This window comes from Lissotriton vulgaris, chromosome 2_2 (genome assembly GCF_964263255.1).
Source record: "Lissotriton vulgaris chromosome 2_2, aLisVul1.2, whole genome shotgun sequence".
Taxonomy (NCBI): Eukaryota; Metazoa; Chordata; class Amphibia; order Caudata; family Salamandridae; genus Lissotriton; species Lissotriton vulgaris.
The window spans coordinates 106,547,027-106,560,796 of record NC_141688.1 but is presented as its reverse complement, the minus strand read 5'-3'; the positions used below and the strand labels follow the sequence as shown (position 1 = coordinate 106,560,796).

The following is a 13,770-nucleotide window of genomic DNA, read 5'->3' as shown; positions in this document are numbered from 1 at the left end:
CCTGTGATGTTGGCCAGTCTCAGCTGCAGAGCAACTTGTGTTTCAGGTTCCCACTTACATGTTCTCTACCCCTCTGGGTGTCTGTCTAAGTGTCTAAGTCTCTGGGGGGGAGGTGTGGCACTCTGCTAGGTTAGATCGGAGTTTGATGCGCTTCTGGTGGCTTAGGTGCTGACCGGTTTGCTCCCTCTGACCTTAGGGGAGTTCTCTATGATAGCGAATTGAAGCTGTCAGGCTTGACAGGTTAGCTATAAACTGTTAGTTGCACAGATTTATTCTTCTAGTTCAATTATTCAATCCTTCTGTCGAGGTTGAGCTGTTCAGCACTTCATCAGGGGAAATACATTTCGGTCGGGCGAACGGGTAAGACGCATCGCTGTTCTAAGTTTGAACACCGTTTCGAACTTAGAACAGCGATGCGTCTTACCCGTTCGCCCGACCGAAATGTATTTCCCCTGATGAAGTGCTGAACAGCACGAAATGCATTGGGTCCAAGGTTGATTTTGTGGATAAACAATTGTTTATTGGAAAAATGATGAAACAACACATAGCTGTGATGTAACAGCTCAACCTCGACAGAAGGATTGAATAATTGAACTAGAAGAATAAATCTGTGCAACTAACAGTTTATCTTGGTATATTGTGATGATTACCCATTTCATTTGAACTGCATTGAAACAAATGGGATTGATTTCCCCAAAAGAGTGCGACTGGCTAACCTGTCAAGTCTGACAGCTTCAATTCGCTAAGTGTCTAAGTCACCAGCTCCACTCTTTGCGCCTTGAACTGCTTTGCATGCCCTGTGCCAATCTACACACACCATGGTGGCTGCAGGGCCTCTGTGGGTCCGCACTCTGCCCCTCATTGGCCCTGAGTGCATAGAGTCCCCTACGAGTGCACAGACTCTGCACTCATAACTTTACTACACGCAAGTCCCTTTGTGAATCGGGCCCGTTGTGTTTTGAGCTACTCCAGGCTCCCCCATACCAGTGTGTGTGGCCTTTCTCTCTCTATGGGTGCTTGGAGTGTGAGTACTGTGTACACAGTTGGTGGGAGACCTTTACTTTCTACTGATAGATACATTCGGTAATATATACTGTCTATGTTTATGTAATCGGTTCATGTACATTCTGTACTAGAAGAATACATTTAACAGCATACGTTCTGCATATGTTTCCAGTATGTATATTCTGTAACCCCTTCGATGCTCATGACGAGCTCAGCTCGTCATGAGGCACGGTTGAGCTGTGCTCATGACGAGCTGAGCTCGTCATGAACAATGGGAATAATTCATAGTCAGCATAGGAGGGGAATACCATCAGCAGCGATGGTGGTAAGGTACATTCTGCATATTCTTCCGCCACATACATTCAGAAGTTTGTGCTTTCGATAGGGTGTCAAACATTTAATAGTTTAATTATTAAGAAGCATTCACGTTCAGGAGAATACATATTTTCTACTTGTATACCTCATGTAGAATATAGATTCCATAGGACACTTTTCATGCACATCGTGTAAATAACTTGTGTTTCAGACAGTGGCATCTATTCACTGTGTGCACTTCCTCGATATAGGGCGTGAAGCGCGACCTTGTCCTCACCCCGAGAGCGGTGTACCTGATTGGCCGGGAGAAGGTGAAGCAGGGTCCTGAGAAAGGCATTGTGAAGGAGGTGCTGAAACGAAGGATAGAGCTGGAGAGAATACTTTCTGTCTCTGTCAGGTCAGTACCTGTCTGTGGTCTTTGTAGAAGACATGTTGTGATGTGTTAGCTTTGCAACACCCAATGCTGCTATTTGATTGGTGGATAACATGATTGCATCATTGTTCTATTGATGAATTCAATACCATTATGAAGCCGATACTTCTTTGTTTATTTTAGTTTTTTACATTTTGGCCTAGTGGCAGGTGGAAACTGTTGCATTTGTATTGCAACGAAAAGTGCCAAGGAGCAGAGGTTAGAGGGAGCTTCTGCTATTCCTTCCTCCTGCCGAGGAGTCCTTCTATGATGGGTATCTGATCTTTTGGCGCCAATCCGTATAAATACAGCAGCCATTCTTTTTCGTGCACATCTAGGCTTTGCTGTTCAGGGCCAGGAATTACTCCTTCCCAATCATACGATTTGAATCAGCCTTCCCACTGCAGGCATGCTTCTGTGCCAATGAGTATTGAGTGTGTAACTGGGTTTGATGTTTAATGCCATCAGCATGATATTACAGGCACCCCCTCAGTCCCATGATGCAGCTGATGGCTTTTTGCTTTTGTCTCTGGCTTATTTCATCTCCCTTCCCTTCTGTCCCCATATGATTGGAGCGTGGCATTGCTCTTCCAACACTGTTGCCCTTTTCACATCCCTAGGTAGTCTTTCTCTGCCTCGCCTCCTTCCCTCACTGAGGAGGGAGTTTTAAGATGGATTTCCACACTGTTACTGCCTCTATGTCTACATCCTCTTGAGGTGGCACATGCACTGCTAGGCCTATGCGGTATGTTGCTTGGCAGGAGGTCTTGCACTGCTTTGTGTGTATGATTTTGGGAGGGATTTGCACACTGCTGCATGTGCTGTACCTGCTACAGGTGTGAATGAGCATCCTGGCACTCTTTCAGTCTGTGCTGTTCCAGTTCTGAGGCTTGAAGACTGTGCATGTTACCTTTACCACAGTCTAACTGTGAAGCACTCCAGACCACTCCTCACAGCATCATTATCATAGCTTGTTAGTTCACCACAGGCCACACAATGTATCACAGCCTACTTGCCCAGCACTCAAACATCCTACACATTTCAGTGCTTGTCCAGTCCCATATTTTACAATAGCACCATATTCTCACACACCTTGCTTTGTGTCACATCTGGCCCTCCATGTGCCCATATGATGTCATTGCTGTGAGGAATTCGGCATCTCCGGCTGTTCCCCTCCCCCGCTCCACAATCATGACTGCTTCCAAATGTAGAAACCTTCGCCCGCAGCAAGTGCTGCATTGAATGGAGCTGCCGCTGCCCATTGGGCTCTTACTCCCACTGTTCCTCATTGACCTTTGATGCCGATGCGCGGTGTTCTTCCGGGGCTCCTACATCAGGTGTGTGTCTGGCCCTTGAGCCTTGCATGTATCCACCATCCAAGGTGGGCCTTGCTTGTATCCACCATCCAAGGTGAGCCCTGCATGCATCCACCATCCAAGGTGGTCCTCACTGAACGACTCTTACTTCAAAAAGTGTTCTAAGTTCAAAGTTACAAATACTGGCCAGATCCCACCACCAACTACACACCAGAATACACCATATATCCTGTGCAGCACAGCACTGATATACCTTATAGTCGGTTGTCACGCTGGACTCAACAGCACCACACACCGAGATACACCAGGCATAAGAACAGAGTACATCAGAACATGTTTACCCTTACACAGTTGGATAACTGTTCTCAATGGGCACTCATTGGGAGACTCTTGGCAATGGGCAAAGGACATATTACTGGCCACAAAGATGCGTAAGGAATTGGTAAATGCCTTCAGGCGACCGAATTTACTACCAAAATCACACACCCTCAGCTTTTTGATGAAGATACTTCTTACCAAACAGAGAAAGACAAGAACTTAACGCCCATAACATACCAACACAGGACCAATCAGACCCCAATGTACTATGGAACCCCAAGAATCACATGCTATGGCACCCCGTGTAGCCGATAGTGCCATGGGGCACACTAACGACAGGGTGCGCTTTACCAATGCCTCTAACAGAGCGGCCCTTCCCCTCTGAATTAACTGCTGATAGGAGCACGCTCTCACACAGATTACCAAGCCTTTGTGCTATTTAATACAGAAAAGGGTCATTTGTTTGAGTTTTGAAGCCGGACACCCAGTGACAGAGGAACCCAGTAATCATTATCCATTTCTGCGCCAGCGATAATCACTGACCGCTAATTTCCCAGGTGAGTTCTGGGTGAGTTTCCAGATCTGCTGTGACACCTTTTACTAACAGGCCTGTTTGAACTCTGCAGGGTCATGTTTTGCTTCCCCCACTTTATAAACACCCTCTCAGCCACAGTGACTCACTGTGATGAGTGTTCAGGAAAGTGGCCCCTGTGAATGCAGTGCTTGCGAGTTCTAAACCCCAGACCTGTGCTGACAGGGTCCTTTCTTCCAGAGCATTGGCTTCATGTACAAACACTGCTGTTGTTGTTCGATGGCGGCTCATGTGCTCATGCCCAAGACTAACAAACAGGGAAGCGATAGGGGCCATATCCGCACTGGTCATAGCAGAGGATGAAAGGGGCCGGACAGGCGGTGACCTGTAGAATGTGCTGGGGCTGTACTTTCAAGCATCTGCATGCAATCGATGCCCAAACACGAGCAGGGCCCTGCAGGCTTCATGGATAACTCTGAAACTACATGGGTTTGGGGGAAGGTTGAATCAGCACATCCACTTCTTTGACAACCCGGCAAATGGAAGCAGAGTGGTTTGCTACTCAGCGTTACACTAAGGTGAGGCCTGGACAGACAAGAGAATGTACTATTTCTTGACATTATTCTTTTAGTTAGAAACATATCCACTAGACACCTAGAGTAACCTGGGGCCTACTTACATGATTTGTTCTATATGTCAAGCCCTGCAGCCTGAATGGTTGTGGAAATTTATCCCCTGTTCAAATATCAGAACACAGCAGTTTGTTCCACACCCTTTGCACTCCTCGTTTCTTCCATACCCTCCATTACCCTTGTTTATTTTCATACCCTGCCTAGTCCTTCTGTATTTCCATACCCTGCATGCTCCTTGGTTATAAAGCAGCATAGGTGTTTCTTGTTTGTTCCATACCCTGCATGGTCCTTGTTTATATTCATACCCTACCTAGTCCTTGTGTATTTCCATACCCTGCATGGACCTTGTTTATATTCATACCCTACCTAGTCCTTGTGTATTTCCATACCCTGAATGGACCTTGTTTATATTCATACCCTACCTAGTCCTTGTGTATTTCCATACTCTGCATGGATCTTGTTTATATTCATACCCTACCTAGTCCTTGTGTATTTCCTTACCCTGCATGGTCCTTGTGTATTTCCATACCCTGCATGGACCTTGTTTATATTCATACCTACCTAGTCCTTGTGTATTTCCATACCCTGCAAGGACCTTGTTTATATTCATACCCTACCTAGTCATTGTGTATTTCCATACCCTGCATGGTCCTTGTGTATTTCCATACCCTGCATGGACCTTGCTTATATTCATACCCTACCTAGTCCTTGTGTATTTCCATACTCTGCATGGTCCTTGTGTATTTACATACCCTGCATGGACCTTGCTTATATATTCATACCCTACCTAGTCCTTGTGTATTTCCATACTCTGCATGGTCCTTGTGTATTTCCATACCCTGCATGGTCCTTGTGTATTTCCATACCCTGCATGGACCTTGTTTATATGCATACCCTACCTAGTCCTTGTGTATTTCCATACCCTGCATGGGCCTTGTTTATATTCATACCCTACCTAGTCCTTGTGTATTTCCTTACCCTGCATGGTCCTTGTGTATTTCCATACCCTGCATGGACCTTGTTTATATTCATACCTACCTAGTCCTTGTGTATTTCCATACCCTGCATGGACCTTGTTTATATTCATACCCTACCTAGTCATTGTGTATTTCCATACCATGCATGGTCCTTGTGTATTTCCATACCCTGCATGGACCTTGCTTATATTCATACCCTACCTAGTCCTTGTGTATTTCCATACTCTGCATGGTCCTTGTGTATTTCCATACCCTGCATGGACCTTGCTTATATTCATACCCTACCTAGTCCTTGTGTATTTCCATACTCTGCATGGTCCTTGTGTATTTCCATACCCTGCATGGTCCTTGTGTATTTCCATACCCTGCATGGACCTTGTTTATATTCATACCCTACCTAGTCCTTGTGTATTTCCATACCCTGCATGGGCCTTGTTTATATTCATACCCTACCTAGTCCTTGTGTATTTCCATACTCTGCATGGTCCTTGTGTATTTCCATACCCTGCATGGTCCTTGTGTATTTCCATACCCTGCATGGACCTTGTTTATATTCATACTCTACCTAGTCCTTGTGTATTTCCATACTCTGCATGGACCTTGTTTATATTCATACCCTACCTAGCCCTTGTGTATTTCCTTACCCTGCATGGTCCTTGTGTATTTCCATACCCTGCATGGACCTTGTTTATATTCATACCTACCTAGTCCTTGTGTATTTCCATACCCTGCATGGACCTTGTTTATATTCATACCCTACCTAGTCATTGTGTATTTCCATACCCTGCATGGTGCTTGTGTATTTCCATACCCTACATGGACCTTGCTTATATTCATACCCTACCTAGTCCTTGTGTATTTCCATACTCTGCATGGTCCTTGTGTATTTCCATACCCTGCATGGACCTTGCTTATATTCATACCCTACCTAGTCCTTGTGTATTTCCATACTCTGCATGGTCCTTGTGTATTTCCATACCCTGCATGGTCCTTGTGTATTTCCATACCCTGCATGGACCTTGTTTATATTCATACCCTACCTAGTCCTTGTGTATTTCCATACCCTGCATGGGCCTTGTTTATATTCATACCCTACCTAGTCCTTGTGTATTTCCATACTCTGCATGGTCCTTGTGTATTTCAATACCCTGCATGGTCCTTGTGTATTTCCATACCCTGCATGGACCTTGTTTATATTCATACCCTACCTAGTCCTTGTGTATTTCCATACCCTGCATGGACCTTGTTTATATTCATACCCTACCTAGTCCTTGTGTATTTCCATACCCTGCATGGGCCTTGTTTATATTCATACCCTACCTAGTCCTTGTGTATTTCCATACTCTGCATGGTCCTTGTGTATTTCCATACCCTGCATGGTCCTTGTGTATTTCCATACCCTGCATGGACCTTGTTTATATTCATACCCTACCTAGTTCTTGTGTATTTCCATACCCTGCATGGGCCTTGTTTATATTCATACCCTACCTAGTCCTTGTGTATTTCCATACTCTGCATGGTCCTGGTGTATTTCCATACCCTGCATGGTCCTTGTGTATTTCTGTACTCTGCATGGTCCATGTGTATTTCCATACCCTGCATGGACCTTGCGTATATTCATACCCTACCTAGTCCTTGTGTATTTCCATACTCTGCATGGTCCTTGTGTATTTCCATACCCTGCATGGACCTTGCGTATATTCATACCCTACCTAGTCCTTGTGTATTTCCATACTCTGCATGGTCCTTGTGTATTTCCATACCCTGCATGGTCCTTGTGTATTTCCATACCCTGCATGGACCTTGTTTATATTCATACCCTACCTAGTCCTTGTGTATTTCCATACTCTGCATGGTCCTGGTGTATTTCCATACCCTGCATGGTCCTTGTGTATTTCCATACTCTGCATGGTCCTTGTGTATTTCTGTACTCTGCATGGTCCATGTGTATTTCCATACCCTGCATGGACCTTGCTTATATTCATACCCTACCTAGTCCTTGTGTATTTCCATACCCTGCATGGTCCTTGTGTATTTCCATACCCTGCATGGACCTTGTTTATATTCATACCCTACCTAGTCCTTGTGTATTACCATACCCTGCATGGGCCTTGTTTATATTCATACCCTACCTAGTCCTTGTGTATTTCCATACTCTGCATGGTCCTTGTGTATTTCCATACCCTGCATGGTCCTTGTGTATTTCCATACCCTGCATGGACCTTGCTTATATTCATACCCTACCTAGTCCTTGTGTATTTCCATACTCTGCATGGTCCTTGTGTATGTCCATACCCTGCATGGTCCTTGTGTATTTCCATATCCTGCATGGACCTTGCTTATATTCATACCCTACCTAGTCCTTGTGTATTTCCATACTCTGCATGGCCCTTGTGTATTTCCATACCCTGCATGGACCTTGCTTATATTCATACCCTACCTAGTCCTTGTGTATTTCTATACTCTGCATGGTCCTTGTGTATTTCCATACCCTGCATGGACCTTGTGTATTTCCATACCCTGCATGGTCCTTGCTTATATTCATACCCTACCTAGTCCTTGTGTATTTCCATACTCTGCATGGTCCTTGTGTATTTCCATACCCTGCATGGACCTTGTGTATTTCCATACCCTGCATGAACCTTGCTTATATTCATACCCTACCTAGTCCTTGTGTATTTCCATACTCTGCATGGTCCTTGTGTATTTCCATACTCTGCATTGTCCTTGTGTATTTCCATACCCTGCATGGACCTTGTGTATTTCCATACCCTGCATGGCCCTTGTGTATTTCCATACCCTGCATGGTCCTTGTGTATTTCCATACCCTGCATGGACCTTGTGTATTTCCATACCCTGCCTGGACCTTGTGTATTTCCATACCCTGCATGGTCCTTGTGTATTTCCATACCCTGCATGGGCCTTGTTTATATTCATACCCTACCTAGTCCTTGTGTATTTCCATACCCTGCATGGGCCTTGTTTATATTCATACCCTACCTAGTCCTTGTGTATTTCTATACTCTGCATGGTCCTTGTGTATTTCCATACCCTGCATGGTCCTTGTGTATTTCCATACCGTGCATGGACCTTGCTTATATTCATACCCTACCTAGTCCTTGTGTATTTCCATACTCTGCATGGTCCTTGTGTATTTCCATACCCTGCATGGACCTTGCTTATATTCATACCCTACCTAGTCCTTGTGTATTTCCATACTCTGCATGGCCCTTGTTTATTTTCTTACCCTAACTAGTCCTCGTGTATTTCCATACTCTGCATGGTCCTTGTGTATTTCTGTACTCTGCATGGTTCTTGTGTATTTCCATACCCTGCATGCTCCTTGTTTATTTTCATACCCTGCCTAGTCCAAATGTATTTCCATAATCTTCATGCTCCTTAGAAATTAAACAGCATAGGTGTTTCTTGTTGGTTCCATACCCTGCATGGCCCTTGTATATTTTCTTACCCTACCTAGTCCTTGTGCATTTCAATACTCTGCATGCTCCTTGGATATTTTTGGCTTTTGCAAAGCTTTTACAGAATCCAAAACGCGAGGATTCTTTGTATGTGTGTTTATCTATATCTATACTACTATTATAAAGAGAGAACTTGCACCTTTTGGCCAGGTAAACTCGGGGACCACAGCACCAATCACAACACCCAATACAGCGTTGGAAAGGGCAGTTGCAGCAGAAGGACATAGGCTATGCAGACGCCCACCATATACATTTAAAATGTAAAGGAACCGTGCCAGCAAAGTAGTCCCTTTTGTGGGCGTGTCTGCATTGTGCTGTGGGTGTGTGCTGGGGGCGTGACAATCGCTGGGGGCATTCCGTCACGAGTGTTGTTTTTTCTTCCCAGGTTCTATACATTCCTACTCCCTTTAAATAGTAATTCAGTGGAGGTCCCATTCTCTTAGAACCACCCCAAGCACAGTTATGGGCAAAAATACAACTAAAAGGCCCTGCAAAGCATTATGGGATAAGCTTAGCATACTTTTTAGCATTCATGAAAGGGTTTCAATGTTTTTGAATTTTACTCATCAGGGACATCTTGGGACGACGAGGTGAGCTGCAGCTTGATGTATAGTATTTGAAATGCTATTGCATTTGCCTCATCAGGGATATCTAGGGACGGCGAGGTGAACTGCAGCTTGATATATAATATTTTAAATGCTATTGCATTTGCCTCTTGGGGACAACTGGGGAGAACGAGGTGAACTGCAGCTCTTTGTAGAATTATTTGGATATTATAATATTCACTTCCCACTGCTAATCTCGTCCCATAATGGTTTGCAGGGGCTTGATCTCAAAATCATCACCTCTCTCACTGCTTGCTGGAAGCTAATTTCACTTTTGTGAAATGACTATATGCATTTTAGCATGTAGAAATGCTTGTTATTTTACCTTGAATATATGAGGTTTCTGTTTTAATAATTGGAAATCTGACGGAACAAAATATTGCGGATTTATTGTACCAAGTTTGCGCCAATTCCGCCCACCCCTACTTTAAATACCCCTGCACCCCATAATCATAACCCACCCTTACTCTATAAAATACCCCAACACCCTTAAACACTAACCCATCTTAACCCTATAAATCTACCATGTACCCCAAAACCCAAACCTATCCCTAAACCCTAAAAATACCCCTGTACCCCAAAACCAAAACCTAGCCCTAAACCCTATAAATACCCTTGTACCTCAAAACCCAAACATACCCCTGAACCCTAAAAAATACCCCTGTACCCCAAAACCCAAACCCACCCTTGAACCCTAAAATACCCCTGTACCCCAAAACCCAAACCTAGCCCATAACCCTTAAAATACCCCTGTACCCCAAACCCCAAACCTACCCCTGAACCCTAAAAATACCCCTGTACCCCAAAACCCAAACCTAGCCCAGAACCCTAAAATACCCCTGTATCCCAAAACCCAAACCTAGCCCTGAACCCTAAAAATACCCCTGTACCCCAAAACCCAAACCTAGCCCTCAACCCTTAAAATACCCCTGTACCCCAAAACCCACACCTACCCCTGAACCCTAAAAATACCCCTATACTCCAAAACCCAAACCTAGCCCTGAACCCTAAAAATACCCCTGTACCCCATAACCCAAAACTTAATCTGAACCATTAAAATACCCAAACACCCCAAAACATATACCTCAGTACCCCAAAACATATACCCCTATACCCATACTTGCCTTATCCAAACATTTTTAAAAAACATGCTTTTACCATTCATGCATTTACAACGAATTTTGTTGTAAATGTATGCGTGGTAAAAGCATATAAAATGTAATGCCATGTGTTATAATGGCATTGCGGAGTCATGGTACTTTCGTAATGAAAGTATGCAGAGTGATGGTATGCGGAAAGAAATTTGCGGAATAATGGGTGTTTACCCTCCCCCGTAAGTACATTGGTGGCACGGTGGCCCACATCTCCAGCAACATACTCATATTTTTTCACCACCAATTGGAAAAATGCACAGGTCTCTCTCATTGATGCCCAGCACCGACATACACTTTTAGACACACCTCCCACCACAAGTTCTAGAATTGCGAACTTTAGAGATGGGCAGCTACGTTAGAATCTCGGCATCAGCTCAACATCCTGTGATTCCAGGCAAATTGCTTTGTCTCCCCGTGCCTACCACAAATCATTGTGTTCTTCTGTAATGTAAATTGTGCTCATGCCATGTTGTCGAGTTCGCGCTATATAATATTGCAAGGAAAATAAAGTAGGGAAACTCGAGTTCACACACTACTGAACGTGCACTCTTAAGTGCATCAGCAGTGCACTGTGAATCTGAGCATTTCACAGGCCTGTCACAGATAAGAAATGCTATCAAAATGAAATCCTATGAAACAATATACTACTGGCCGGTAGCAATTCATACCCGGACAACGTCGGGACGGGCTGCTAGTATATATATATATATATATCAATCATCAGATACCTTCCACCATCAGGAACTAAAACTGCACTCTGGGTACCTTAAAAAATTAATTCATTCAACCTGCGCTTAGCTACGCATTTCGACTGCGCACCATATCCTTGATATGCAGTGTGCATCTGAAAATCGTAGATAAGCTTCATCCCGAATAAATTCATTTTGGAAGCTGTACCTGGAGTGCCATTTTTGTGCTGCAATGTATCTGATGACATTGTAATGCGACAGCAGGTGAGCTGTTTTTGTGAGCACCAGTGACGATTTGGAATCACGCCAGTTCCGGCAGTCTTTAGAAGAGAAAATATATATGTGTGTGTGTATATATATATAACGAGTGACGAGAGCAACCTTAAACAAACCGGTTAGTGAGAGCGGCTTGGGCTTCCCTGAGATTTCCTCCTATGTTGGTGGCACAACCCTGCCCTTCCCTGGATTGGAACCACACCCCTGATAAGAAGCCCTGGGTTCCGCTCCACAGGGGCTGTTCTGGCTTCCAGCGTCCTGCATTGCAACATCACTCCCTCTGCTGCCGCTGACTGTTTTCTTGCTCTTAATTTACTGGGGGAGGTACGACAGCTTGGGGTTTTCACGACTTATCCCCTTGGCATGTGATTCTGATTTTCTCCCAGGTGTGACCCCACTCTGCCTCTTTTTGTTGGGCCCAGGACCGCTCCCCTATTCTGGGTGACTTCGATGATGATGGCGACTTGCGGTCCAGCGATGATTTGATTGCCAAATTTGCCCTAGCCCGACGTGACCATTTTAGACTCAGCCAGGTTCTCCACTGGGCAGGTAGACCTCTTGCGCGCCAGGCTCTCTAACGCGAAAATGCACCCATTGGGTTTCTATATCATCACAATGTGCGCAGCAAAGGCATATCGTGGCTTTACCGATTCCACCTAGAGTTGGCTTCATATAAAAGCATTCATATGTATCATAATGGGAAAAGGAACTAGCCACGGAGATCCCTGACGACACTTGGGGGGCGGTCTGGCAACCAGCAGCAAAAGTCTTCTTCTTTGTGTCTGCTACAAAGAAAATGCATATAAATTATTAATTCACTGGTATCTGACACCAGTTCCACTGGCCAAGATATTAGGGGGTTCAGACCTGCGCTGGACGGGGTTTAGTGTGACGGGCACTTTTCTACATACCTGGTGTCTTGTCCAGTAATTCAAACGTTCTGGGTTGAGATCTAGAGTACAATACAGACCGTAACCAACATCTACGTCCCATTGGGACCACTCACAATTCTTCTGTGCAACCCGTGGGCTGGTAGGATCTTCCCTACGACAACCCTGCAGGGCCGTCTCATTTCCCATCTGCTCCTCGCGGCATGCTTGGGTGTGGCGCAGATGTGGACGCAGCCTATACCTCCTCCGTTAAACCTGTGGTGGGGTATGGTTTGGTCCACATATGCAGATGAGAAACTGATGGGTGTTCTTTGAGACAGGGTGGCCACATTCTGCTCAGCATGGTGTCCCTTCGCTACTCATATCAAGCGCCTACAGTGGGCAGGAGGTCTGCATATGAGGATGTCTAAAACATTGAGCGCCTCTGACATTCCTATTATGTCCTCATCCGCTTCTGAGGAAGGCTCAGTTGACATGTAATGTTCATGTAATTGCTGGGGAGGGGTGATGTGCTGTTCTTCATGTTTCTATTAGATATGGGTATTTGTAATTGGCAATTCTGTCATTCCGAGTAAACACTTTAACTTTATCGTGAAATTGTACGATGTGTCATGTTTATTTGTTTCTTTGAAACTGCAAAATAAAATAGCTAAAAAACAAACAAAAGGGGGTGATCATGGAAAAGAGGTATTTTCCTGCAGCTCCTTTCTGTTTAACACCTTTCATATTATTCCACAGGAGGCAAGCTTGATACCCGCTTGCTTCAGGCCCTGCACGTGTCTTGTTTGTGTCCCCGTCTGCATACTCCTTGTTTATTTCACTTGTTGCATGATACCTTTTTGTTTCGAGCCTGAACACAACTTCATTGTTTTGTATCATGCTTGTTGATTGCTTTATTGTCTGTGTGCTCTTCATTGCATTTCCTGATTGATTCCTATTTGTTAACATGCCTGTGCATTTCATGTTTGTATCATAGCCTGCACGGACCTTGTTTGTTTTAACCTGCATGCTTCTTATGTGTTACACTCTGTGAGCTTGTTCATTCCATATGCTTGGCTTGTTTCATACCATGTGTGGGCCTTACACTTTCTTAGTTTGTTTCAGCTGCTGAGTAATGCTCATGATAGAACGTCATGTGGGAGTGGAGCTCTCTAGTAAACTCAAACTCTC

The 13,770-nt window shown here is 44.6% G+C and overlaps 1 protein-coding gene across 2 annotated transcripts in view; it reads left to right on the top strand.

Moving 5' to 3' along the window:
* Positions 1–13,770, top strand: part of MYO1E (myosin IE) — a 635,008-nt gene that overhangs the window by 538,978 nt on the left and 82,260 nt on the right. For both annotated transcript variants that reach the window (XM_086959387.1, XM_086959385.1), the window contains exon 22: positions 1,572–1,717. In XM_086959387.1, coding sequence (XP_086815513.1) covers positions 1,572–1,717 — 146 coding nt within the window. The remainder of the gene's footprint in view (positions 1–1,571; positions 1,718–13,770) is intronic.